General features: G+C 55.2%; 1 protein-coding gene and 1 long non-coding RNA gene across 3 annotated transcripts; one reads left to right on the top strand and one right to left on the bottom strand.

Moving 5' to 3' along the window:
• The first annotated feature begins 341 nt into the window (after positions 1–341).
• LOC136361901 (uncharacterized) lies at positions 342–8,435 on the top strand. Its single transcript, XR_010743702.1, has 2 exons — positions 342–465; positions 6,995–8,435. It is a non-coding gene; the product is annotated as an uncharacterized lncRNA (long non-coding RNA).
• TRIOBP (TRIO and F-actin binding protein) lies at positions 572–26,285 on the bottom strand. 2 transcript variants are annotated; one of them, XM_066320139.1, is made up of 21 exons: positions 26,028–26,285; positions 24,567–24,700; positions 24,062–24,173; positions 23,328–23,529; positions 22,571–22,922; positions 21,662–21,794; positions 20,328–21,302; positions 19,988–20,083; positions 14,878–14,934; positions 14,459–14,527; positions 13,949–14,038; positions 12,991–13,100; positions 11,986–12,541; positions 11,275–11,385; positions 9,185–9,332; positions 4,548–4,659; positions 3,914–4,073; positions 3,466–3,579; positions 3,087–3,173; positions 2,087–2,244; positions 572–1,384 (listed from the first exon to the last, which is right to left on the bottom strand). In XM_066320139.1, the coding sequence occupies exons 1-20, from the start codon at positions 26,139–26,141 to the stop codon at positions 2,089–2,091; spliced, it is 3,888 nt and encodes a 1,295-aa protein (XP_066176236.1). In that variant the 5' UTR covers positions 26,142–26,285; the 3' UTR covers positions 572–1,384; positions 2,087–2,088. The 2 variants fall into 2 exon arrangements, with proteins under 2 accessions (XP_066176236.1, XP_066176237.1); XM_066320140.1 differs by lacking the exons at positions 19,988–20,083; positions 20,328–21,302; positions 21,662–21,794; ... (3 more) ...; positions 24,567–24,700; positions 26,028–26,285 and adding an exon at positions 18,459–18,621.
• Between the last annotated feature and the right edge of the window lie 23 nt (positions 26,286–26,308).

Here is a 26,308-nt window from a genome sequence, read left to right on the forward strand (position 1 = left end):
TCCAGCCCCAGCATGTGACCACAATTAGATTTCTTCCATAATTGCCAGCACTCTCTCTGTAGAACAGCTCCTATGTATATTGGGATGCAGCTGAATGAGTAGTAGTCACCCCCAGGTCCTCCATCCTGACAAAAAAGCAACATGCTTCCCATAAAAAACAGGAGAGCAAAAGCATTTAAGATTTCTGTCATCTTCCCAGGATCTCTATATACTGTTTACTCTGCCAGCAATTAGCAATGCCACGTGCCCTTCCAATACTGGATTTACTAATGCAGCCCAGGCTCAGCTCTTCCTTCATGAGGCTCAGGGTCCACGTGGAATTTTGGGAGCAGCGCAGTGAAGCAGGTTATTTTCTCCCTCAAACCCAAACTGCTGGGTAACAGCACTGCAAGGCTCCTCTCACTCTCTGGCCAGGGGTGCTCCTCTTGCTTTCCCTCACCAAATCCTGAAGAAAGGAAGCAACTGGTGAGTATACACCAAAACCTCATAAAATGACACACACCCACACACACCCCCCCCCCCTCACCACTGGATCAGGGCCACATGGCAAGCCTTCTTCTCAAGGAACACATTTCTCTCAGTGAAAGGGGAAGATTTTATTAAGTTAAAAGTTGAAGGGCACAGCAGAGCAGCAGCAGCTGCCACCTTGGGGAGATTGGCTTGGACGGGTGCAGCAGCAGCCTCACAGCTCCTCTTCCCCAGACAGGAGAAGCCCCGTGGCTCTGGGCTCCAGCCAGCTCAGGTTCTTGCAGGAGGCAAAAGGGCAGTCACGGAGAGAGAGCTCGATCATGCGGACTCTTGCCAACGTGTCCTCTTTCAACCATCTCAGGCAAGCACATCCATGGCAGATTGCCCTGGTGGCTCCCTCCTATGGCTTGCGTGTCTTCTCTGCAGGTCCCTGGGGATGGCACGGGGAGGGGGAGCATGGTCCTTGCCGTACATCCCAGGGGGACCGTGGAGACACTTGGAAGAGAGGGAATATGGGCCAAAGGTGGCTGTGTGTGGCCAGGAGGAATGGGGCTAGGAAAGGGTAAAAATACAGGCTCTCTTTTTCAGGTTAAAAAATGCTGGTGGTGCAGTAAAAGTTTTCCTCCTCCTCCTCCTCCTCTCCTTTCCACGGGGAAGAAAATTCCTCTATAAAATATAATTTTCACATATAAAATCCTGAAGAAGGTGCATGTAAGGAGCCAGTCCAAACAACGTGCTCAGGTATGCAGGCAAAAAGGGTTCATCAAAAAAGCTTTGGGAGGGGAGTGAGGAGGTTGGGGGTGTGTAGGATTCCTTGTCAAGGAATGGTAACGGATGGAGATTCAACCTCCCTCTCCCCACAAGTGAGGAATGGAGCAAATACAAAACAAGAACAGATAACAAACGTAGAGCAGACCTAGAGAGAGACAAAATCAGAAGCGGTTTAGCAAGATTCCAGTGAGCACAGGAATGCCATCCCTCCAGCTCCCTGGGGAGATGGCTTGTCTGGTGCCCTGCTACCGACCTACTCATCTCAGCACCCACCAGCAAGCACTGGTGGAGCAGGGTGAGCCCAATCCAAGCAAGAAGCAGAAGCACTCTGGATCACAGGAGGCCCTCATTCCTGTCACCCCACTCCCCCACCCCATCTATGGCAGAGATGCCTGCAGGTGAGCCTGGGAGAAGGGCTAAGTCTAGTCGGGCCTGCTTTGATGAAGACCTAAAATTACAGCGCTGTGATAGGGAAACCACTTCAAAGGTGAAAGGAACAGAAACACTGCCTACACAGGAAATGGGTAACTACCCACGCTGGCACCCAAGCCACGGGGAGAAGGTCAGCTTTTGCCTGGCTCCACAAGCAGCCTGGTTGAGCAGCGGCTGGCGCTGGCTGCATCAAGAACACCTTGAAAAGGGGGCTGGGGCCCTTGGGAGAACATCAGGGACAGCGAGAGGGCCAGCAGTGCAGGCCAAGAGGATGCGAGAAACAGAGAAGGACGAGTTTAAGCCTTAAGTTTCAAAACTGAGGGGAGCAGGAGAAAGTGGCAGTTTCCATGCCCCTGCAGCAGCCAGTCTCAGCCACCTGCACCTGCAGGGGACATCCCAGCATCCCCAGGCTCACCGTTACTTGCTGTTGCACAGCGACTCCTTCTCCTGCAGAGCCGCCATGGCCAGGCGCAGGTGCTCCTTCAGCTGCTCGATCTCTCGCTCCGAGCGCACCTTAATGTGATTCAGCTCTGCATAGACATCTTGGTATTTCCCTGAGGCAAATCTCTTGTCCTGCCAGGGGAGGGAGAGGGGTCAGGCAGGTCGCAGGGCTGATTTTAGGGAGGGTGGCAGCAAGGTGAGCCCAGCAGAAGACCCAGCAGGTGAGGAGGGGAGAGCTAGCCCTAGGTTTGAAGCCCATCCCAATCTGGGCCAGGCAGAAGTCATTCAGAAGAGGACCATGGAGCTATCACTTCCCAAACACCAGGCCAGAGAACAACACAGAGACACTGGTCCCACAGCAGCAGGGGTCTGCAGTATCAGGTTGAGGAGGTCATGTTGGCTTTACAACAGTTTGTGTGCATGTGGGGCAGCCATACAGGAAACATAATCCCACTGGGAATGCAGGCCATTGAGAGAGCTGGGTGCAGCTGCTTATAAGGCCAAAAACTTATCTAAGTTATAAATTCCTGGAGCATCGCTGAATTGCAAAGCCTCTTTCAGGCTTTCCTTTGGCAGGGGCCTTTGAAAATTCCTCTGAAGGAGCTGCTGCCAGTGGAGGGAGCAACACACCCAGAAAGGGTGCCCAAGGAAACGCATCCACTCAGAGAGGGCACAACTAAGGGAAGCAGAATGCCACGCAGCCTTCATCCAGGTTTCCCACTTGCAGAAGGCGGCCTCCTGTCTTGCCCATGCTTATGTGTGCATACACCTATGGAAACCAGCAGCTACGTCTCTATGACTCTTCCCTTGTACAAGGTCAGTCTACGCCAGTCCGTGCTCTGCAGTCAGCAAGCACAAGCAGCACAGGTAACAAAAGGGTTTGTCTCAAGCATCCCATCATACCCAGCCAAACCCTGCTGCTTTCCTCCCTTCCCTCTGTTGCTCTTTCCCAACTGCTCCCAGAAAGCACTGACCTTTTGCATCATCTGTAGCTCCTCCCGGAGGCACTGCACCTCCTTCTTTACGTACTGGAGCTCATTCTCCTTCACCCGCAGCAATACCTGGGCCAGAGAAGGGGGAGAGGAACCAGAGGTGACTCAAGAGCCACCGCCTCGGAAAGGCCGGCAGGCCCTGGCACGAGCACGGCAGTGCAAAAGGAAGGAAAAGCCAGAAGGGCTGGGGCAGGAAACGGCGCAAGCAGCCCGAGAGAGCAGCGCAGGGGAGGCTCGTGTTCCGCTTCCCGCACCACTCCATTTGTCACCCACCCCCGCCACTTGCTCCAAGCCAAAGCCATCCAGAGGAGAAGACCCCCGGGACAGGCAGGGATGGAGGCAGCCAGAGGGACCCCCGCACCTCCAGCTCGCAGGAGCTCCGCTCGTTGTTGTGCGAAGCACGGTCCCCAGAGCCCCGTGATGAAATAAAGCTTCGCAGCTTCCCGATTTCATCCGAGAGGCGGGTCTGCAGCTCCTGCAGGCAAAGCAGAAGGACGTCAGAGTAGCCATGGCACAGATATCTTACTGTCCTGATCGTCCCACCCCGATGGCAGCCCTTGTTCAGCTTAGACACCATGTAACCCACCATCCATAGGCAATGGCAGCATCTACATCCAGCAGAATACACTCGCCATATTTAATGCCGCAGTTAAGACAGCCTCTAACTCCTAATCTTTTTCTTTCTGATGACAAAATCTCAGAAGGGAAGAAATACGAACAAACAGGAATTTTAACAGAGGGGCTGTGCTGTGTGAGGGAGGAACATGCTCCAATGCTCCTCTCTGCTGGTAGGAAAGCCCTTCTCTTGCCTGATTTTTCTGGAGGAGGTCCTTCCCCTCCCACTGACAGCGCTCCAATATCTGCTCCCGCTCTTCTGACTTCTGGGTGAGCTCCTTGATTTCCAGGCACTTTTGGGAATACTGCTCAGAAAGCACCTGCAGTTCCCGCTTCAGCGACTCCATGTCCAACCTGCCAAAGAGGCACCAGCTCATCCCTGCCCCAAAACCCTTGCCAGCTCCTAGCCACTGGCATTGCCTCCCCCCTCCCATGGCCAGCCTCTGCCCACGGCAGTCATTAGCACAAGATAAAGTTCCCTGTGAACACAAGCTTCAGTTCCCATACCCCTGCACACGAGTGTGGTGCTTCTTGGATCTCCAAGCCATGCAGGAGAAATGGAGGAGTTTTCCATAAAGAAAAGAGAGGAGAAATAGCTATAGGTATGAGGGAGGTGCTATAGGGAAAACAGCCAAGCAGGGGACAAACCTCCCTTCCCTACAGCTGCAGCAGCCCTGGGAGCCACTACCGGGCATCCACGAGCCCTGGGGAGGGAGCTAGGGAAGTGGCAGAAAGAAAAGCTCAGGGCTAGAGCTGCAGATGGGGTGTGGTGACAGCGGCACAAGGTGGCGTCATGGGACAAGGGGAGTGAGAGAGGTGCTTTCTTACTGGTGCTGCTTCTGGAGGGCTTCTGGGAGTGAGCTGCATTGCTGGAAGCTCCGTGTCCTGCCCAGCTCCTTATCCATTTCCTCCCGGTGGGCTTTCTTCAGTGCCTCAATGGCTGCAGAGGCGGACAATGAGAAATGGGGGATCAGGCTGTGCCAGCTTCATGAAAAACACACTGAAGAACTGGCTAAGCTCTGACCACTGCAAGTTCCTGTTGTATTGCACTAAATAGTTCGTCCGTTTTGCACTGGGTGTTTTTGATTATACCTTCCCATGTATCTTTGCACCTCCTTCACCTGATACCCCCTATCTCTCCTCTCCCCCTGCGTCTGTCCCCATTGGCCAACAGACCCCCACTTCCCTAGGGCTTAAAACCCCCCGCATGGGGCAGGGGTGAGTGTCTCACTCCCTTTTTCCTCCTGGGCTGGAAGGTGTAGGTTCTACATTAACGCCGCGGGACTGTGTCCCATGAGGATTAAGAGTGGCTTTTTGTCTTCTATCTTCCTCCTAGCCCAGATTCCCCCCGCTCTGAGGTCCACAGCTAGCCAGGGCTGGACCCTAGGGGTGAGGGAACCCAGGCAGGCTCTTTGTCTGAGACGCAGGCTCACCGTTCCCAGCCCAAGCTGCCTTTCAAATTTATTGTTCTAGGAAGATTGCCACACTTACACGGTTTGATATTTCAATGGATCGAAGAGCAGAGAGATTCACTCTCCATAACAGAGTGGGTCTTCCTCTCCTGTCAATGATTCAAGACTATCACAAGGCCACAAGAGCTAAGAGCTCAGCTGATCCAGAAAGCCAGGCTGAGACTGTGTGAGCTGGCTGGTTGTCACTTTGCGTGTATTCACCTCCCAGTCAAACTTTCTGGGGAGGAAAAGAATGTTCCCGAGAGGCTGACCAAAGAGATGTTTGAGTGTCTGCTCCAGGGGAATGCCAACCTCCAAATATCCCTGGACAGCTACAGTGGGCAAATATCAGTCCACGCCCCATCTCACAAATTGTTTAATGAGGAGTTCCACCTCATTCCTTGTGAGAAAATGAGTCATGGGCCACTCAAAGCACTCACAATGTTCACTGATGCTTCTGGAGCATCCCACAAGTTGGTGATGACTTGGAGAAATCCCCAAACTCAGCATTAGGAAGCTGATGTGGAGTTTGTGGAGGGATCACCTCAGGTAGCTGAACTGGCTGCAGCGGTAAGAGCTTTTGAGAGGTTCCCGGATCTAATTAATTTGGTCACAGACTCCACCTACGTAGCAGGGCTAGTGTCCAGGGTGGAGCAGGCAATTCTCAAGGACATCGAGAACGAGAGTCTCTTCAGGTTGCTCTTAAAACTAACTTATTTATTTTCGCACCAAGAGCATCCTTTTTGTGTGATGCACATAAGGTCACAGACCAATTTGCCAGGCGAGATCGCAGAGGGTAATCGCAAGGCAGATTCCCTTGCAGCCCCATCAGAACTGGCACGCCTTCCAGATGTTTTCCAACAGGCAAAGCTGAGTCACCAGCAGTACCATCAAAATGCAGCAGGCCTAATGTGTCAATTCCAACTAACACGCAGCCAGGCTTGTGCCATTGTGGCCACCTGCCCTGACTGCCAACAGCAAGCCGTGCCATGGCTCGGTATGGGGGTTAACCCCAGAGGGCTTGGGAGCTGCAAAGAGTGGCAAACAGACATCATACACATTTCCTAGTTTCATCTGCCTAAAATATGCACATGTAAGCATTGACAGCTATTCAAGCAGTTTATGCCTCTGCCCACGCAGGAGAAACGGCTGCACATGCCAAAAACCATCTTGTGCAAGCCTCCTCAGTACTGGGGATCCCTAATAAAATCAAAACTGATCATGGCCCAGCTTACAAAGGCAAGAATTCCTAGAGTATGTCCAGCAGTGGGGAGTGGAGCATATAACAGGCATCCCCCACTCCCCAACAGGCCAAGCTGTGGTTAAGCACGCCCACTAGACGCTCAAAAAAGCCCTGGCTAGGCAAAACAGTTCCACAGTGTGGATGTCACCACCACAGAAGCTCTGCAAAGCAATGTTTACAATCAATTTTCTGACTTGTTCAATTGAAAATATGAGTTCTCCGGTGGTACGTCACTTTAACGGCGGTAATCAGTTTAAGTTGTCACAACGTCCACCAGTTTTAATCAGGGACCCAGAAACCTGGGAAATCAAAGGTCCCTATGAACTCAGGACCTGGGGGCGTGGCTATGCATGCATCTCCACCCCGTCACACCCACGCTGGATACCCCAAAACTTGGTAAATAAAACCTTTTGCTCCCAAAAACCCAGCACCTGCAGAAGATGATGAGAAGCAAGCAGCTGTTGCTTTGAAAAGAAGACGCTGATGGAAAAAAGAAGACAGAACTTTCTTTAAGTATCGGGTTAATTCCGGCAGATCTCAGATTGTTAATATGCTTTAAACAGGTTTGTGTTTCCTTTTAGAGAAAAAAACCCCTACCTCCCACTCAGCTTCACGATGAACCCTGTCAAAATTGTCATCCTTTTTGCACTGCGCAGTCTGACAGCTGCGTGGATCGTCCCTCAGCCACGCCAAAACATCTGGGTGACCCTGGCACAGACACTTCAACAGGAAAATATATGCCTGTCTACAGCAGCAGCAAAAGACCCAATGTCTACCTGCCTGGTAGGGATCCTCCTGCAAGCTGGAGAGTATCCAGACAGGTTTGACACACATGTGCCCAATCCAAATCCAAAATCACGCATCACACGCCCAAACAAGATCCGCCATTGGCGGGCTGTAATGATAAAAAATCCCATAGAAGAGTGGCTACCAAAACTGCCCAGAGCAGCTCAAGAACCCCAAGAATTAGAATTGTTTGGTTCCTCTCTAGCACCATACTGCATTCATTTTGTCTTCAGCCCGCTGTCTAGCACTAAAGCTTTTCACAACATACTGCAATATTGGGAAGAGTTCACTGCCAAAAATTGGTCTAATATTCTGAGCCATGTTGCGGCAGACAACCCATACCATTCACACCCCAGGAGCCTCCCTAAAGGACTGTTCCTAATCTGTGGAGATTGGGCACGGGCAGGCATCCCATCCCGGCTTCTAGGAGGGCTGTGTACCATCGGGCAGCTGTCTCTGCTGGCACCCAACCAAACCCTGACTGGCAAATGGACTTGGAGAAACAATTCGGCTAACAAAATTCCTAAGAGAAGTGTTGACAATTTGGACACAAATTGTAATTCAGAAGTTTTTCATTGGTCCAAGTCAAAAAGAGTGGCAGCGTCCCCCTTCCTTCCATGGGTCTCAGCAGCCAAAGCCCTAGGTGAATTGGGCCACCTAAAGTGCTGGGTGGTCAAACAGGTAAACTTAACATCCACCACTATCAGCTCCCTCCTAGAAGACAAGGAGTTACCAGGCAGGCAACCCTCCAAAACCGTACTGCCAAAGACTTCCTCCTGCTGCTGCATGGACACGAGTGCCAGGAATTTGAAGGACTCTGTTGCATGAATTTAACATCGAAAGCACCCAACGTCCAAACCACCCTCAAAGAACTGAAAAGCATGGTTGTACAGATGAAGCAAGAGTCCAAGGACTGGTTCAGTGGAATGTTCAAAGTCTGGGGACTCTCAGGGTGGTGGACTTCAATATTTAAGACAATCCTGCTGTTTTTCGCTGTTTTGTTTTTAATTGTGTTGGCGTTCAGAATCCCATGCTGCCTAGTTTTAAAAGCCCTCAATGGTTCAATCCCTACTACCTCGGAAGTCTGCCATGCAGAGCTTGCAGGCCAAGAGCAGCCAAAACTGCCTTCAAATCAAAAGTGCTGGGCAAATAACCTATTCTGCATCCGAGAAGGCCCGACGCCTTTCTTTCAACTTTATTATAACACACAAGGGTGAGAAGTTGTGTTGCACTGAATAGTTCATTTTGCACTGGGTGTTTTTGATTATACCTTCCCATGTATCTTTGCACCTCCTTCACCTGATACCCCCTACCTCTCCTCTCCCCCTGCATCCGTCCCCATTGGCAAACAGACCCCCACTTCCCTAGGGCTTTAAACCCCCCACATGGGGCGGGGGCGAGTGTCTTGCTCTCTTTATCCTCCTGGGCTCGAAGGTGTAGGTTCTACATTAACGCCGTGGGACTGTGTCCCATGAGGATTAAGAGTGCCTTGTTGTCTTTTATCTTCGTCCTAGCCCAGATTCCCCCTCGAGGTCCACAGCTAGCCAGGGCTGGACCCTAGGGGTGAGGGAACCCAGGCAGGCTCCCAGGTTCATCTCTGCAGATTCCCCCTTTTCCTTCTTCCCTCAGGGTATTCCCCACCTCCACACTCGAGGATCACCGTGCTGCCAAGGGAACTAACACAGGCCACTCTGGGAGCTCTCTACCACTTCTGCCTTGCCCACCCACAAGAAAGTGCTAGCCCCCTCCCACCCATCCACAGAGGCATGACCCCATTTCATTCAGTATCTTTACCACCCCATCTCCACCAGCACCACAAGAGTGAGAAACACCAAAGCACAAGCTCCAAGGAGCATCAGCCTCAAACCAGTACAGTCAACAGTGTGGCTCCAGATGACTGGGCGGACTGGCTTCTGGCAAGAGACACTGGGGAGAGGCAGGAGGGACCCAACTGAGCAGGGGCACAGCTTGGTATTTGCTCCTACCTGCTGCTGTTGCCGCTGCCTCCTCTGCCAGGAGCCGCTCCTTCTCCTGCCGCAGCCGCTCCAGCTCCCGCTGGTGGTGCCTTTGCAGCTCCTCCATCACTTGCTGGTGAGATGACTCCATCTCAGCCAGGCTGCGCTCACAGGCCTCCTGTTGTGAGGAGGAAAGGAGATGTGAGAAGACCAGGAGGGAAGAAGGAAAGGCTTGGGCCAGCACAGGCACCTGGCTGCAAGTCCAGGGACATTTTGAAAGAAGTGCGACTACTTCCCAGGAGGGTCTTTTCCTTCTGAAAGTGAAGTGTCACTTTAATCACAAATGAATGCAGCCATTTGACAGGGACACACGTCTTGCAACCCTCCTTTGTGCTTTACAGAGGAAGAACGTTCCTCTAGCTCTTAAAACTAAAGCAGCAAGACAGGAACATCCCTCTTGGTCCAAGAGCTGGGAATAACATGCACGACACCACAGTCCCAACCCTACAACCAGGCTGCAATGCCTGGCTGGAAGAGATCAACAGTGGGAACTGCATCTCAGTATCTGCCTTTTAAATGAAGCAACGTTCCCTGGAATCAATGAAAATCGAGCCTCCTCTCCTGAAAAGTGACACGCTGCACTACCCTGTGACACGATGGAGGCTCCCAAAGAGCCCTCCCCACAGCCTAATAGCAAGGCATCCTCCTTACACAGCTCTCCCTCCTTTTTGGTGGCTCTGAGACCAAGGTTCTTTCTACACTGAGTGCTATGGTCAACTCGAGTTAGAGCGAAACAAAGAGGTTCCCACCTTGGTGCTACGCCTTCACTCCCCCTCGAGATGCTGGCAGCACCTCCCTGAGCCTCTCAGGAAGGATTTGTTCACTGACAAACTGTGCCACTATGATTAATAGCCCGGGCCTCAAAGACATCAGCAGAGAGCAAGGAAAGTCATCACATACCCCAACAGCTCCTTGCAATCACATTCCTTCCCCACTAAGGACTAAGGCCCATACAAAAGACACTGGAACATATTGAACATATTGTACAAATGCAAACCCTTTCTGGCTACTCCTCCCTACTGTGATGAAGGAAGCTGGGAAGCTTCACAGAACAACAGAGGAAAATGTAAGGAATCAATTTGGTGATCGATCCAAGGACCAGCTCCAATCCTTGGCAGACAGAAAGAGCAAATCCTTTAGGGAAAGACCAAGTTTGGCCTCAGATGTGAAATGGTGGGTTTTTGAGCCAAGTCGTTAGGAAGATAAGGAAGTTCCTCCCCACTGCTCTTTTTTTTTTTTTTTTTTTCCTTACCATAATGAAGCCTGTAAGCTGTAAATATTAAATCATGATAACACAGAGACTGACTGGGTGCTACAGGGCTTGTGGGTTTTTTTATCTGTGCAGCCAACCCTGTGGAACAGACTTCAACAGCCCCAGTTTCCTGCTCTGCCAACCCCCTCTGCCCCATCCTGAAAACCCCACTGCATGGTTGAACACCAGCCTCTACACAGGAAATCCCTGCGGGATGTGACCCTGCTTGCTTTGGATGACTCCACGAGAGGGGAAAATAAATAAACAAAAAGAAGTGAGAGGATGAAGCAGGAGCAAATTCTGCTTTGCTGGCTCTCCCACGTGCTGTCCCAGCACACAAATGGGCTGCACTGCAAAGTGACTGACCTTCAAGGCTCGGGCTGTCCCCAAGGACTGACTGACTGACTGCTTTTTACAAAACACACGGGAGCCCCAGTTAGCAAGAACCACGCGCGGTGAGCAGCAAACCACCAGGGAACGACCAGAGCCTCAGCAGGAAGCTGCTGATCCACTCCTAGGCTGGGGGATGGCTCAAGGACAGCACTGTGGCCACATGCAAGGCAGGACACAGATCCTGCACCTCTCCCCAAATGATCCTTCCCTCCCTTTCTAACCCTGGCCCCTTTAAGGCCAGGCAAACCTGCACCAGCCTTTATGTAATTAACATTGATTACAAATGGGCCCAGTTAGGGTCACCACGGCAACCCAATGATTAGCTATTCCTGCTTGGCAATAAACTTGGTGCCAGCATTTCCCAGTTTGGTACCGGGAGTCACCCCCCAAGCCCCGGGTCCTGCACTCTGCTCACCTGTGAGATGTACCCTCGGGGCACATGGCTGTCCCCCTGGGATTTCGCTGCCTCCCGAAGGCTCTCGTTTCTGGCCCGGCAGGACTCCAGCTGTGCCCGCAGCGACTGGATCTGTGCCAGAGAGGACAGAGAAATACGTTCAGCCAAAGGTGGAAAAGCGCCACGGCCCGACCAACACGCCACATCCAAACCCTGGGCTTAGGGGTGGGAAGGGCAACACACAGCCAGCGGAGGCCTCTGCTTCCCCAGCAGCCTGCGAAAAGATCAAACTGGAAAAGCCAGCCACAGCCTGGTTAGTGCCAGTAAGGGAAGGAGAAGACATCCTAGCTTTCAGAGGTGGATCCATGCTGGAGGAACCACTACTGCACGGCTTCTTTCAAAGGCTGGCAGGTGAAGTGCTTGCAGGCTTGGGAATAGGCAGAAAAGAAAGGCTGCGAACGTACTCCCAGGAAACACAGATTCCACACAAGTAGCGCCACCAAATAAATTATCCTGGACCAAAACGTGCTCTGGGGAACCTCTGCAGGTGTGTGGGAGCTGGCCTCTAGCCTTGCATTACCAGGTTCCAAAAGCTTCCATGCACTCAAGGAGTCAGCAAGAATGAACATCTCTCTGCACCTCTGCCTTGCTCTTCTGCAGAGCCTCCTGTCGCCAACCACCACATTAAGGAGCCGCCAGAATCCCAGTTTCAGAGAGGAGGGATGCTCTTACCTCCTTTTTCAGCACCTCACTGGGATCTCCCTGCCCTGCCTTGCTCTGGTTCAGCAGCGTTGTCAAGGGCACTCGCCGCAAGTCCTTCAAGGGCAGGCGCTCCAGCTCCAGCCACTTCTTCTCTATCTCCTCATTCAGACGGACCCGTTGGTCCTCCAGGAGTGGAGGAGTGGGGAGGTCCTGCTCCCCGGCCTTGTGGGAAGGGTCTCCCGCTGGGCCATCGCTGTTGGGGACCCTGCCATCGGGGGCCTCGAACCATTTCCGCCTCTCCTCTGAACGCGCGGCCAGATCCCGCTCCAGCTCCTCGTACTTGGGAGCTCGGTCGGAGATCCTCAAGCTCCCTTTCGTCCTCTGCAGGGACCCCTGATTCCCAGGGTCTTGTGGCAAGCGAGACAGCTCCACATAGTCAAAGGCGTGGCGCTGCCCATCCGCCTTCCAGTGACTGCCCTTTGAGTTCCCCTCGGAGCCTGAGCCCGGCCGCTGCTGCTCCTCCGTCCGGAGTGAGCCTTTCTGGGGAACACAGTTACGGAAGTTCTCCTTGTCACAGTCGGGGAGTCTGAAAGCAGAGCAGGAACTGGTGAAGGAGAGGCACCATGTGGGAAAGGACGCCAGAGGAGGCGATGCCAACTGCTCAAGGCTCAGATGCTCACTCAGCCCAGCCTTACAAAACCCCACTCTAAGTGCAGAGCTGGGCCCATACTATCCCATCCCTCAGGGAAATGGGTTTCTCCACCAGGCAGCAAAGATCCACCCTGGTTCCAGCTATGCTGGTGGGGAAACCAGTCTAAACTTACGTGGTGAGGCAAAAAGGTGGTACAGGAAAGGGAGCCATCACGTTCCCCACCCCTGTCACTGGATAGTGTAACCAAACCACTTTCAGAAGGAGCAGAGGGCAGGGCTGACTTGGGAGAGGGGAGATTTCCAGAGAGGCTCTCCTTGCCCCTGCTAGTCAGGGTAGAGGGACAGCAAGAGAGAAGAGGACAAGCAGTGCTGGGCAGCTCTTACTTGGTGACATCTGGAGCACTGACTGGACGCACATTCTTCCTCAGGGCCTCGATCCAGTTGCGCCGGATGCCAGAGGTCATCGCTGACAGGGTGAAGACGGCATCCTTTGTCTGCAACAGGGAGGTGACAGAGGCCCTCTCAGCACCCAGTGGATGTGCAGCAGCTCCCTCTTGCTCCCTGAGACCCACAGCCACTCGCATACACCAGTGCTGAGCTGCTAGAAAGGCCCCCCTCTGTCAGGCTCTTGGGGACAGGTGGAGGGGAGGGAGAGGAGAGGTGGGAGGGGTGTTTGAGGAGGATCCTTCATGAGACCATTTCCAAGCAAAACCAAAAGAAACCTTGTTGGCACACCGGGCCAAACATGCACTGGTGCAGTCCAGCTGTTCAAGTGCCAGGAGTCAGGTGCCAGCACAGGTGTACGGCAGCAGGACACAGGAAAACCCAGACCACCAAGTGTCCATCTCTGCACGCCCACAGAAATACCATTTCTCATGCTGCCTTAGCAGCCACCTCCCGCTGCTACAACAAATAGCCAAGGACAGAACTGTACTGGGACTGGATCCAGGGTACAGGTTGTGACTTAGAGCATGGTCAGCTAGGTTACATCGAGATCTGCAGTGCTCACCACTTCCCCCCTGCAGCTGTGGAAAAGTTGCCTTGGCCAACATGTCACTTCTTACACACTCCTGGCATTTAGCTTGGCTCCTGGATTGCCTCCAGTACAGCCTTCAGCCAGCCCTGCAAAGCCTCCTCCTCCTCCTTCCTTCCTTTGCAGGCAGGCAGCCCCGATGTCCCAGAGCACTGTCACCAATGCGTCAAAAAAACAACCTTGGGCCACCACGCTGGCCCAAGACCTGTATAAATTGCCTCTCAGCATCTTGGCGTGGGGAGGGAGCGGACATTCCCACCCCGTGTCCCTCGGTGCTGCCGCTCTGTACACGCTGTGCCGGACACTCACGTGTATCTGGAAGCCGTAGTTGCGCTGCACCGCAAACTCTGTCACATCTGTGCAGGAACGGAGGTCGATTTCTCCATCAAGATCATCCGCCTGCAAGCACAGCCACCCGCTAGGACATCAGCGCTCAGCCAGCTTTGAAAAAAGGCCACCTCTGCCTTCATCCCACAGTTTCCTGGGAGCCAGGCTCAGTTCTTTGGGAACCAGGCTCAGTTCCCCAGCACAGCATGGCCTCTTCTAACCTAAGGGCTGCCAGCAGCACGGATGGAGAGTATCCCAGATACCCAGCCACAGGACCAGTCCTTCTCCTCACCTCCCACCACTGTCCCCCCAGACCTTGCCACCCTGCCTTCAGCCTCTTCATCTCCCCTTGGCAAAGAGCAGCTTGGCACCTCTGCCATCCTTCAGGAGGACACGGTGCTGTCGCTTGTCCTCGGTGACATCAGAGCTGTGTTTTTCCTCCCCCCTGGCCAGGAAGGAAGAAAAAGCTGGTGAAAGGCTGGCCATGCTTACCTCCTCTGCATTCGAGTCCCGGTAATACCTCAGGCTCGAGTCGGTCAGCACGAACCAATGCTTCTTCCACTGCAGGCGCATCGGGCAGGGGGAGGGGAGGGAAAAGACAGGAGGGAAATGGATAGGCAGTTACCAGGGAAAGCATAGGAACAAGGAGGGACACTCTACACTATGACCTTTCAGCCTTCCCTTTCCCCTCCTCCCTCCCAGATCCCCCTCGTGACCCTCAGCTGGGAGAGAGGCCCTCGGTGAACCTCAGTGTCCACAGACAGAGCGAGACACCTCCACCAAAAGTTTCCCACCGCCTTTCCCAACAGGAGAGACCTCAATAAGCAAGGAGGGAAGGAAATCAGCTGGCTCACCGGGGCTCTCCAGCAGCAGGGGATAGGGGAAGAGGCAGACTCTCATCTGAGGCTTACCTCTCCTGGCTCGTCCAGGATGGACATCCATCCCTTCTTGAAATTGAGAAGATCCGGCTGGAAAACAAAACGGAGAATTACTGTCTTGGAGTGGCCCACAAAAGGGCTTTCCATGCCGGGGGCTGGAAGGTGAGACCCCTGTGGCAGGACAAAAATGGGAAGAACCTTTTAGGAAACTCATGGGGCCATGCGACCCTATGGCAAAAGAAAACTGGGTATAGCTCTCAGCAGCAGGCAGTCGTTCCTATAAAAGGAAGCAGGAGATAAGGGAAGAGGTTTAAAAAAAAAGTAAAGGAAAATATGCAGCAAAGAGGTTTCCACAAGGTGCCTCAGAGGTATTTATTCAGAGAGGTGGAGGCAGGGACAAGGAGAGTGGGCAGAAGGGAATGCTCCACCACCACCAATCGGGCTTGCCTCAGAGATGTAGGCAAAGCCACAAAGAACCAGACACACCTTGTCTCTGCCCTGGCTGTCCATGCCCCAGAGCTATGTCCCTCTGGTAACTTCACCACCAATCATTTATTAAAAACACAGTAGCTCAGCTCTCACCAAAAACCTACAGGAGGCAGTTCAACAGCTGTGAAAACACACTGACTTTAAACGATGTGCCCCAGGGTAGAGATGAAGTCAGTGCTTCGTCCTCCTCCCCTCTCCCTTCAAGGTTCAACACTGAGATTCCGAGGGTTTTTCTCTTACCAGCTCTTTCTGCTCCCTCCCACTACAGAGCCTGCCCTCTGCCCAGCCACAGCTACAGAAGGTAAGGATGAAGAGAATTTCACCCAGATTACCCTGTGCCACAAAGAAGTTCCCCCACGCTCTCTGCCTCCTCCTAACTCATGTCACTGGTGCAGCATCCCAACCAGTTTATCTTCTTCCCAAGGTGGAGCAGCAGAGAGCTGACTCAGGGGAACCTTTCTCCCTAGCTTTGCCCTCAGCTGAACAGGCTTGAGCTGGTCCCTCCTCCCACCCCTGCTGGCTCCCAGGAAGTTGCACCATCCAAGAATTCAGTCCGATGCCTCTTCTCTCATGGAAGTTAGTTTGCTAACCTGCCCCTTCCTCGGCAGCCGAACCAGGCAGGGACAGTATTGGAGAAGTGACAGCACCGGGGTCCAGCACCAGACCTGCCAGTCCTGCGGAAGCCACCAGCAGTCCCCACGTGTCACAACCACCAGCTGAGACACAGGTGGTGAGAAGGAGGTGGCTCAGCAAGCCGATGGCCACTCTACATCCCCTGAACAAGCCCAGTGGCCAACCACAGCTGCCCCACAAGCCCAGCTCCCTGGCTGTGCGACCAGGCCAAGGCTTTCCCTGCTTTCATCTCCCTGAGCTGCTGCTGGTGGGTTACACCCAAGGTTATGGGACGGCAAGAGCCGAGTATGTGCCGGCCCACCCTGGCGCTCTGGCCATTGGTTCAGGCAGGAGCAAGGAGTCCTGCCAAGGGGAGGTCACTGCCTGCTACAGCTTCAGGCCTGGCCAGAAGCATCCGGCAGTCCTGAGCTCCCTGGGAAGGGAGGGAAACCAGAGCGAAAGGATGTGGCAGGGCTCCTAAACCTCACCTCCTGCTGAGGTAACAGGCACTGCTGGCAGCTAGGAGACAAGGGGGATTGATGCATCCTCATCAACCCAGATTTGTGGTGGCTCCACTGCTGCCCTGAGAAAGCACCCCAAAAATTAATTCTTTCTCTGTTGGCAGCAGCTCCACCCTTTCTTCCCGTTATTGCTTTCAGTCTGGTGACTTAAACTTCAGCTCTGAATTCAGAGCGGTGAGAGGGAAGGAAAGGAGACAAAACATCAAAGCGCAACCACCCCCTCCTGGGACGCACTTGCGCTCAACAGAAGAGGGAGAGATGGGCAGGCTCCACGGAGGCACAAAAACAATATAGGGAGAGAGTGGGGCTGTCATACAGATCAGCTGGGTCTGATCTTATTGAGGATTTACAGTCCCAAAGCATTAGGTGCCAAAATAATGAATATTAACAGGAGGCATGCTGCTGGAAAAACTGCCACGAATTCTTGCCAGAACTGCTGCCCCAAATACAGCTCTGGGCCCAGAAAATTCCCCCGGAGGGCTTTTCCCAAGCAGGCAAACTGCACAGGGTTTCTGCTTTCATTGCCAGCCCTAGACAAGGAGACACAGCTCTACAGAATTGTCTTTGAACTACTCTTGTCATAGCGGGGTCAGTACCGTAAGCTGAGGCCTCAGTTGACACACAAAGTGCTTAAAGCCACTTTTCTTCCCTTCCCCACAACCAAATCCAGTTTCCTCACCCAGCATCAAAAGCTGAGGATATAGTCAGAGAAGAGCGTGGGGTTCAAACAGAACCCCTCATCCAGAGGAAACGGCCCAGCAGTGGGAGGCGGAAACATCCAGGAAAGCCAAGCTGCTGGGAGAGATCCGGGTGCCAGAGATGCAGTGATGTGGCAGGATGCACCCCTGGCAAAATGCACAGCCCTGCAGCTCGGGACTGCGGATGGTTTGGGAGGTGGCGGCAGTGATTTTGCCCAGCTGCATCCATACCCATCAGAATTTTACATTCACAGCTGGCCAGGTAGAGGCACTGCAGGGGGGCTGTAGCTGGGGACATAGGTGATATCTGAAAAGACTGGCTTGCAAGAGCAGGTTAAGGAGCAGCAACTGCCCGCTCTGGTTGAAGAAGGGCTACAGGGAAGGTGATAACAGTATGTAAGTATCCGAAGAATGTAAACACCAAAGAAGGAAAAAGGGACAGGGGGGGAGAGCAAAGGAATGGCTCCTGGGTAGTAGTGAGGCACCAGGATGCATAAGTGGAGAAGAGGCTGGCCTGCGGAAGGCTGAGAAAGCTCGGTGTCTGAGCAGGATAGTCAGGTGAGTCCCTTCATCACCGGCCTTTGTCACTGCCGTACCTCCTGCTCTTCCCAAAAGCTCCCCAGCGCTGCGGGTTCTGGGGCACTGCTTCCTCACCCCTCCGGGAGATGGTGCAAGGGGCTCTCAAGCCTCCCGGAAAGCACAGTGTCTCCTCTCCTCTAAAACGGGAACCCGCCCCACAAAACACAAAGCAAAACCGCCCCAGCTCAGCTGGGCGAAAGCAAAATCGCCCGCCGGCCGGAGCACACACGCAGCTCCCGAACTACACGCGCAGTCAGCAGAGGCAGCGGGAGGCGGGCTGTCCCGGTGCCACCGCCGCCGTGCCCCCGGCGGGCACCGCGCAGCCTGCCACCTCCATCACCCCGCCCGTGCCGAGGAAGGCTCGCCCCGGGGGTGGGATGCTCCCTGCCCCAAACCGCAGCTGTTTCCCACAGGAGCTCCCCACGCCCGGCGGGAATACCGGTTCCGCATCCGAACTGCGGTCTTAGGCGCGGTGAGCCGGCCTGGCCTCAGCCCACGCTTAGGCTCCTCGGGGCGCGGTGGCGGCCACGGGGAGCTCTGGGGGGGATCCCGGCGCCGACGGAGGAGGGCGCCAAGGAAAACCCGCCGCAGCCTCGAGTCCCGGGGCCAGAGTCCCGCAGGGAGCGGCGTCTCCAGAGACCCCCGGAGGTCTGACAGCGGAGGTCCCCCGGCCGTCCCCGGACGGGCAGTCCCCGCAGCCCAAGGCCGCACTCACCGTCATGGCGGGGGCGCCGCTGCCGGCGGGGCCGGGGTCGCGGCGGGGCCGGGCGCTGGCAGCCAGGGCGGCGGGACGGCTTCAGCGCCCGGGCGGCTGCCGCGGCCCCACCATGCCCGCTCCGCCGCCCGCCCCGCGATCCCCGCGCGCCTCTCGCCTTTCCTCTTTTCTCTTTTTCTTTTTAAAGAAAAAGGAAAAGGAAAAGGGGGGCGGAGGAAAGAAAAGCAGCCCGAAAAAGTTTTCTTTCCTCCCCTCAGAACTTCCTGGGAGGACCCGGGCAGGCCAATGGCAGCCGGGGCCGCCGCCCCGAGCGCCCGCAGCCAATGGAGCGGCCGCGGCGGGCGCGGCCCCGGCGCCGCACGGAAACGGGCGGCAGCTGCGGGCGGCACCGGCGCGGCGATGCTGCTGCGGAACCGCGTCCCCTCCCCGCTTCGCTGGCCCGGGAAAGGCGAAGCCCTGAGAGGCCAGGGTTCAGCCGCTGCCGCCCCGGGAGCCCGGCCCTTAGCCAGGCGGGGTTTGCTCTCAGGCTGGGAGTTTCGGCAGTGCGCGCCATGGAGTCCTCGCCTTGGCTCCTGGGGCTACAAGGTTTTATCCAACAGACTGAACCTCTCTGGGCTCGTGGCAGGGGTGGTAGGATGTCATGAAGAGGCTCCTGGTGCCCCCCCTGGAAAGCCACGCCACCTGGCCTCACTCAGGAAAGGGAATTGCTAGAGAGGGTCCCAAAGGAAATGGGGAGAGGGACTGTGCATCACGAAACGCCCGGCTCTGCTGTGCAGTCACACCAAGGTGATGCTTCTTGCTGCAAGGCAAAGGGAAGGAAGGTGTCAGAGCTCAGTGTCGAAGAAACCTGGCACAGGCGGAGCGATCTGGCCCACTTGTATAGGGTGAGTTCCGAGCTTTGGGCTCCTCTCTGGCCTGAGGCAGGGAAGTGAGGGAAAGGACGTCACCCGTTTCAAATTTCAGAGGCCTTTGACAGACTCTTTCCTGGCGGCAGTTTGTCCTCGTATAAAAGAACAAAGCCAGGTCCTAGCAGAGGGTGACCTGGCTGAGATGACTGATGTGCGCAGAGGAGGACAGAGGCAGGAACTTGTGTGCAGCCGCCAGCTAAACGGGCTCCCGGAATACTTTCTGCAGCCCTCCATAGCTGCTGCAATGCCAACACAATACACCCTATCCTCTTTCACACCACTAAAGCCCACTTCATCTCTGTAAAACCCTCCATGCCATCACAGCACTGGCCAATAATAAAGTGAAGGAACGCAGCTGTACTGAGATTTTAGTCCCAGGTCTACTGTTTGCCCTTCTCTGCCTTTATAAAAAGGCTCCGTGCCTCAGTTTCCCCATTTGAGAAAGGGGTGAAGGACAAAGTGAAGGGCAGTGTTAGTGAGCACGACATTCAGGACATCGTGGGAAGGCAGCACCATGCTGGAGCTGCTCAGGTCAAGTGCTGGAGGCCTAGGTCCTGCCCACAGTGACCCTCAGAGAAGGGTGGCTGCCCTTCCTCACAATTCCCAGGGCCTGGCCCCTACCTTGTTGTGCTTCTTACTGGCATTCACATGTGGCTGTGGGCTTCCTGAGGAGGCAGTGCTGCTTTGTGGTGGGAAGGTGCTTCCACCCAGCTGGGGCTGCAGGGGAGAAAGCAGGAGCTGAAGCCATTGGGGTTTAGTGCTCACCAGATCCAAGCATCTGTCTCCTGGCGTGGGCCAGGGAAGAAAGCATCTTCCCTCCTCCCAGTGCCAGATGGGCGGTACAGTCTCCCTGGAGGATCCCAGGGAATCAGGGTGCACAGAATTACAACCCCAAGGGACCCACCGAGTCTATGCTTGCCAGTTTTAGGCCCCCATCACATCTGACTCCTGCCCTACTCACATGGTAAATGAGAAGACTCTTGTTCCCCCAGTCAGTTTCCAGTGGCTTCTCAGGGTTGTGTGCATCTCGTGTGTGTCCAGGACCCTTCCAGTCCTCCTCCAGATGCTGTGCTGGACTCTCAGGCCTTTTCCAACTGTCATCCAACTGTAGTCCCACATCCAGACATCTGGCAGGGTTTTTCCAGTCCCTTTCCAGCTGGCGCATCACATCTCCATGGCACACGGGCATCTCTTGGCGCTTCCAGTCCTTCTCCCGAACCTGTGCTTGGTGGGCATCCCCCCGGCCCCTCCAGTCCTGCTCCAGCGGTCGTGTTGGGCTCGTGGGGTACAGGGGCTTGCCTCGGCCTTTCCCGTCGCTGCTGGTGCCCTTTCCGGGCTGGGAGGATGTCAGCTTTTCCCGGAGGCTCTGCCAGCTGCATTCCGATGGCTTCCTGGGCCCTGCGAGGTGCTGCAGCTCCCCTGGCTTCACTCGCTGCCTCTCTGCCCCCCGCACCAAGCTGGGAAGCGACATCTCCTTTTGGCTTTTCCTTGTGCTCTCTGTGTGTCTCCCAGGACTGAGGGCCCGTGGTGGTGGCCCTGCCCGGCTCAGCCTGACGTTATTTGAGCCCTTCCCAGCACCTGTGGAGTGCAGGAAATCCCCTCGGCTCTTCTTCTCCACTGCTTGCCGTATACCCTCCGCTTGCCAGGTGGCTCGGCCCCTGTCCGAGTTTGGCGGGCGGGTAGGCTCCCCTCGGCTCCTCCAGCCTTTCTCAGTGCGACAGGGAGGGCTCATGGGCTCCCCTGCTCTCCTCTCCGATCTGCAGGCTGGGCTTGCAGAGCGTGGGCTCCGACTGCCTCTCTCCAGCAGCCAGCCAGGGCTGGCAGGGCGTGGGGAGTCGCCCCGGGACCTGCTGGCCTTCTCGGGGTGCCGAGCTGGCCTGGGGGAACACTGGGAGTCTCTGCTTCGCTGCCCAAGCTGCCAGGAGAGTCGCTGACCCTGGATCACAGGGGAGAGAGAGCAGGGAGGGAGTCCTCTTAAAAAAGTGCCAATGAGCAGAACAAGATGGGATTAAGGGCTGGAAGGTGATCTGGTTAAATGGTTCCCCAGAGAGCAGTTGCATTCCTGTGCATGGAGCCAGTCCATACTCTAGAGAAGCCTCTTGGACCCAAAGGGTGAAAGGGCTGCTGCATTTTAAGAGCCAAGGGTCCCATGACAGAGGGAGAGCTGGGATTAAAGGGAAGAGAGAGGCGGAGAATGAAGAGAAGCGTGTGGCAGAAGTAAAGGAAAATGTGACAGGAAAAAGCAACTCAGCTTGCAGAGTTGGGATGAGGTCCTGTCGTGCAGCCAAGTCTCACCTCCCTGGGCAGGTTGGGGCTGGACCGCCTCCGAGTTAGGTGGCCTTTGCTGGGTGGCACCGGTGTCTTGCCATCGAGCCGGTCCACACGGCCTTCCTCCAGAGCCTGGAAGGCCTCCAGTGTCTCTGATTTCCTGTGGGCACACACAGTTGATCCAGCTGCCACCCTGCTCAGCTTCGAAGCAGAACCCCTGCAAACCCTGCTCCACCTTCACCTGACCCCACAGACCTCCACCTGCCCCAGACACTGTGCGCTGCAGCCTCTCCCTGTCCCCATCAACCGCCTCAGCTCTCATATCCTGCTGCCTCACCCATGTCTTCCTCACACTATTCCTCAAGCTTCCCTCCATCTTTACATCCCACCCACTTGCCCAGGATACTTTCCCGGTCCCTCTTTACGTCCCCTCCTGCCCTTCCCTACCAGTACTGGAGCTGCTCTTGCTCCTCCAGCTAAAGAAAGCCGAAAGAGCTACTGGGTACTTTTTGGCATCCTCCATTATTCCCTGAGTGGCTCCTACAGTAAACGTGGAATCCTTGGGGAGCTATTGATGCTGGGACTGGGGAACACCTCTTTCCTTCCCCTTTTACTGTGGGGAGCCCTGCTTGGCAGCGTGTCCTGTAGCTTCCAGGTGGCTGTGAGAATGAGGAAGGTGGGCTGCTCCATTCTAGCAGTGCAGCTTAACTCCACATTGCCAACAGCTTCAGCTGCCCATGTGCCGCAGTGGAGTAGGCTCTGAGCCTGGATCCAGCCCTTGCTTTGAGGGAAATTTAAGCACAGCTGAAAGCTGAGCTCTGCCATCTAGCCCTGCCTTCCCCCTGAAGCATGGCGATTAAGAGGTGGGGGCCCCCCCAACAGCATAAAAGGGCAATCCCCTGCCTCTGCCCACTGTGGAGTCCTGTTACTTCTCACCTGCGTTCGCATCCAAATATCCTCTCCACTTCCACTCGGCCAGGGCTGAGTGTCCGGGAACCATAGCGGTCGACAGCGTCCCGCTGGCTGAGGCGCTTGGGTTTGGGCAGGTCTGCAAGCACCGTGTACTCCTGCCTCTCCAGTCCGTGCCGCCCCTCAGCACCTCCGCTGCCAGAGTGCCCGTGGGACTCCCGAACCCGTGGGCCAGAGAGGTGCCCACCGCCACCCAGCAGGTCGCTGCGGGCGGGTGGGGAGCCAGCTGGGGCACGCGGCGGGGTGGATGCCCAGGGAGGGTCAGTTTTTCGGTGCTTTGGCCAGCTCTCCTCAGGCTTCTGGCTGGCAGGACGGCGCTCTGGGACGGGGAGAAGGCCGTTACTGGGGGAGACGTGAGCGACGCGGGATGCCACCACATCCACGGCAAAGCAGGTCTTCGGAGGAGAGCTAGAAATGGTCCAGGAGGGCAGAGATAAAACCCAGACTCCCTCGAGGCAGGGTGGGAGCACTGGAACACGGCACTTTGAGCTGAGGGCATGCCAAACCATGCAAATAGAGAGCACCCGAGATGTCCACGGTTCACAGCCAGCATACACACAGATGGACCCTCACATTGTGCCCATGGATGTGTTGAACACTTCCTGGGACTAGAATTGGATAAAGGCATGCTAAATCTGAACAGAGATCTGCCTTGAACCTCAGAGACCCCTGGATGGAAAGCAAACCAGAACCAGGATCTCACACGGGAGCAAACCAAGAGTACCTGCTTTCAGTGGACAGATTTCCTTCCTAAAGCCCTGGACTTCAGTTCTCACCCAGGATCCAGAGGGAACAGGCTGAGCCCACCTGGGTCTGTCTGCCTGTGGGGCTCGTGACCGCACCTCCTCCTTATGGCCCAAGTAGCTCATCATGTCCCGTTTGCCTGATCCCAAAGTGTTGTCCCACAACCGGGTCATTTCCCCTTCCTGGGAGACAAGATAGGGCACATCTCTGCAATGGGGACTAGTAGTTTTTGTGGGCTGGAAGGAGGTAAAAGTATATTTGAAAACTTACAGCCTGTTCAACCCAAAGCTGCTTGTAAAGAGGAACCAGAAGAGGAGCTGTGTGAGTATAAGATGATGCCAGACCAACGATGGCAAGAAACAACACAGAAAAGTTCGCATGGGAGCACCCAAGAGCAAATCTCATGAGCTCTTTAGTGGGATAGCCTCCTTTGTGCGGACTAAGAGTCTCAGCTGATCCCCCCCTTGCATCTCAGGACCTTAGAATCATAAAATACCTCAAGTTTGAAGGGACCCACAAGGATCCTCAAATCCACCTCCCTGCACATGATGGGCTCCTCCTTCCATCTGCCCAAGGCAGGAGAGGCAGAGGGGCAAATTCAACATGTCTGTGTGCCCAGGAACCTGCTGAATGGGCCCAGAAAAAGTGGCATTGAAGGGCCAAGGGACCTAGGGAGACCAAAATAACCCAAACCACAAGAGATCCCCGTCTCACCCTGGCAAGCGTGGAGTTGGCTTCGGCACAGGCGCTGGGGTCGGTGCCAGTTTCTCTGTGCTCGCCCTCAGCTCCGGGGCTGAGTGGGGGATATCGCCTGCTCTCGTGCCAGCTGTGGGGCGGGGAGAGAGGACAGCTGGTGGTCAGCACGGCCCGCAGAGCTCAGGGGCGAGTGACAGCTCTGGCAGCCCAAGCCACACTGACTCGCTCTCCACTGGATGGGCAGAGGCTGGCAGAGCCCATCCTGAGACCACTAGCCTTGTTCTGGAGGGAATGAGGATGAAGGAGACTCTTTCAGGGGCCCCCTGACCTCTCCAGGGACAGCCCAGAGGAATGGTTAGAGGGCACGGCACGGGGGTTTCTCAGTCCTTTTTCCCAGGCACCAGCTTGCAGAGCGTCAGGGAAAAGGCAACTGATTTCCCCCTGCTTGGCTTCCCGCTTCCCCTCTCCGTTCTTCCCACCGAAGGGGCTTGCTGGAGCAGCAAGGCTCCCGGCTGGTACTCACCGCTCCGCGCCCTCCGCCGGGCCCACACACACATATACCTCACACTGCGGGGCTAAAATATGGAGGGAGTCCCAGGGCTCTCCTGGGGCTGCGTCGCTGCAGGCATCGCGCCCCGTGACCTCCGTGGCATGATCCTGTGAGGAAGAAGGGGTACAGTGGTACTGTCAGCGTGCCGAGGATGAGGATGAAGCTGCTCCTTGGAAATGCCTGCTTCTTCTACCTCCTCTGAGAGCAGCCTGGCCTCCAGGGCTCTTGGTATCTCTCCCAGCCCACCGCTGAGATTTTTCTCCTACACAAAGAAGCCAGAGAGGCCCAGCACGCTCCTGTTTGATGCTGAATGTTGCAGACATCCCAGAGACTGCATGTGTGGATGAAGGTTCAGGGAAACTGCCCCCTCATGTTGGCACCGATGCTGCTGGTAGCCGCTCTCCCTCACCAGCAGGATAGCTCAGGAAGGAGGCAGTGGAGCCAAGAGGAAGGAAGATTTTTGCAGAAAAGGCTGTAGTCCCAGCCTCTGCCTCTCTCTGTCAGGGCTTGCAGGCATCTCAGCATTCTCCCTGGCCCCAGTTACCTGGGGGGCTTTTGAGCAGCAGTGGGGGGATGATCTGGGGAGCCGGCTGTCTGCGCCGCCTTCCCTCCAGCGTCTCACCCGCACCAGGATTCACTCAGAGGTGACAGCTCTGAGCAGATCGAGGGTGAAGGGCTGAGGTAACCTTAGAGGGCCCAAGGCCAGGAGGAGAGGGCAAGAAAGAGAGAGGGAGGCTCATTATTATTTCATCATCCCTGGCCAGTCGCTCCTGGAGTACGTCAAACAACACGAAACCTGCTGTGAACATGAAACCAGCTGTTGCCCAGTCGGAGACAGCCAAGTAGCTTATGTGTCCAGCCCTGTCCCAAAGGATCGTGTTGGATCGAGGTATCTGGAGCCCAAAACCCCATGAGATTTATCCTTCTCCTGCCTTCTCCTCTGGGAACAGCTTGCTGAAGCTGCCTCAGGGACAGATCTGAGCCCTGGCACCAAGCCAACAGCTGAGGCCACAGAGAATCGACCGGGACCATACTTACGGTGAGGCAAAGCTGTAAATGCCAGCAAGGGTCAAACAGAGATTAATACAGGGTGGATCCCTGCTTTGCCAGTGCCCTGTGCCCTCCTTGCAGCTTTGCATCTGTGACACCCCTGCTTTCCCTTCTAGGGTGTATCAAGCCCCTTGTATCCCATGTCCAGCACTCCCCTGCTAAGCTTGGTTCCTGCCTTTGGTCTGGCACAGTTAAATTAAGCATTCCTATGCCTGGAAAGACTCTCTGCCCATAGAGGTTTTCCCCAACAAGGGATCTAGAAATCCTGGCTGAGCCTTTGTCTTAGGGATTTCTGTCTCTAAAAAGGCAGGTGGAGTCCCAGGATAGAACAAAGAGGCTCTTAATGAAGTATCCACAGCCTGCAGGTGGGATGGAGGAGCTCACCTGGATAGCATGCTGGTGAGCCTCTGCGGCTCGGAAACAGTGCTGGCACAGGCTCTTTGCAAATACGTTGGCTTCAAAATTCAAGCAAGGCACGTCATCCACTGAACCAGACATTGTGCATAGCAGGGATGAAGATCTTTGGCTGATGGGCTACTGGCAGGGGCCAGCCAGGAGAAAAAGGAGGAAGGAACAGCAGCAGAAGAAGCTGTGGAAGCAGGAATGTTATTTCCAGACTGAAGTTCGCTGCTCCCAGCTGTCAATACTCTAATCAAAGGGAACCC

The sequence above is a fragment of the Sylvia atricapilla genome, chromosome 5 (assembly GCF_009819655.1).
Source record: "Sylvia atricapilla isolate bSylAtr1 chromosome 5, bSylAtr1.pri, whole genome shotgun sequence".
Classification (NCBI taxonomy): Eukaryota; Metazoa; Chordata; class Aves; order Passeriformes; family Sylviidae; genus Sylvia; species Sylvia atricapilla.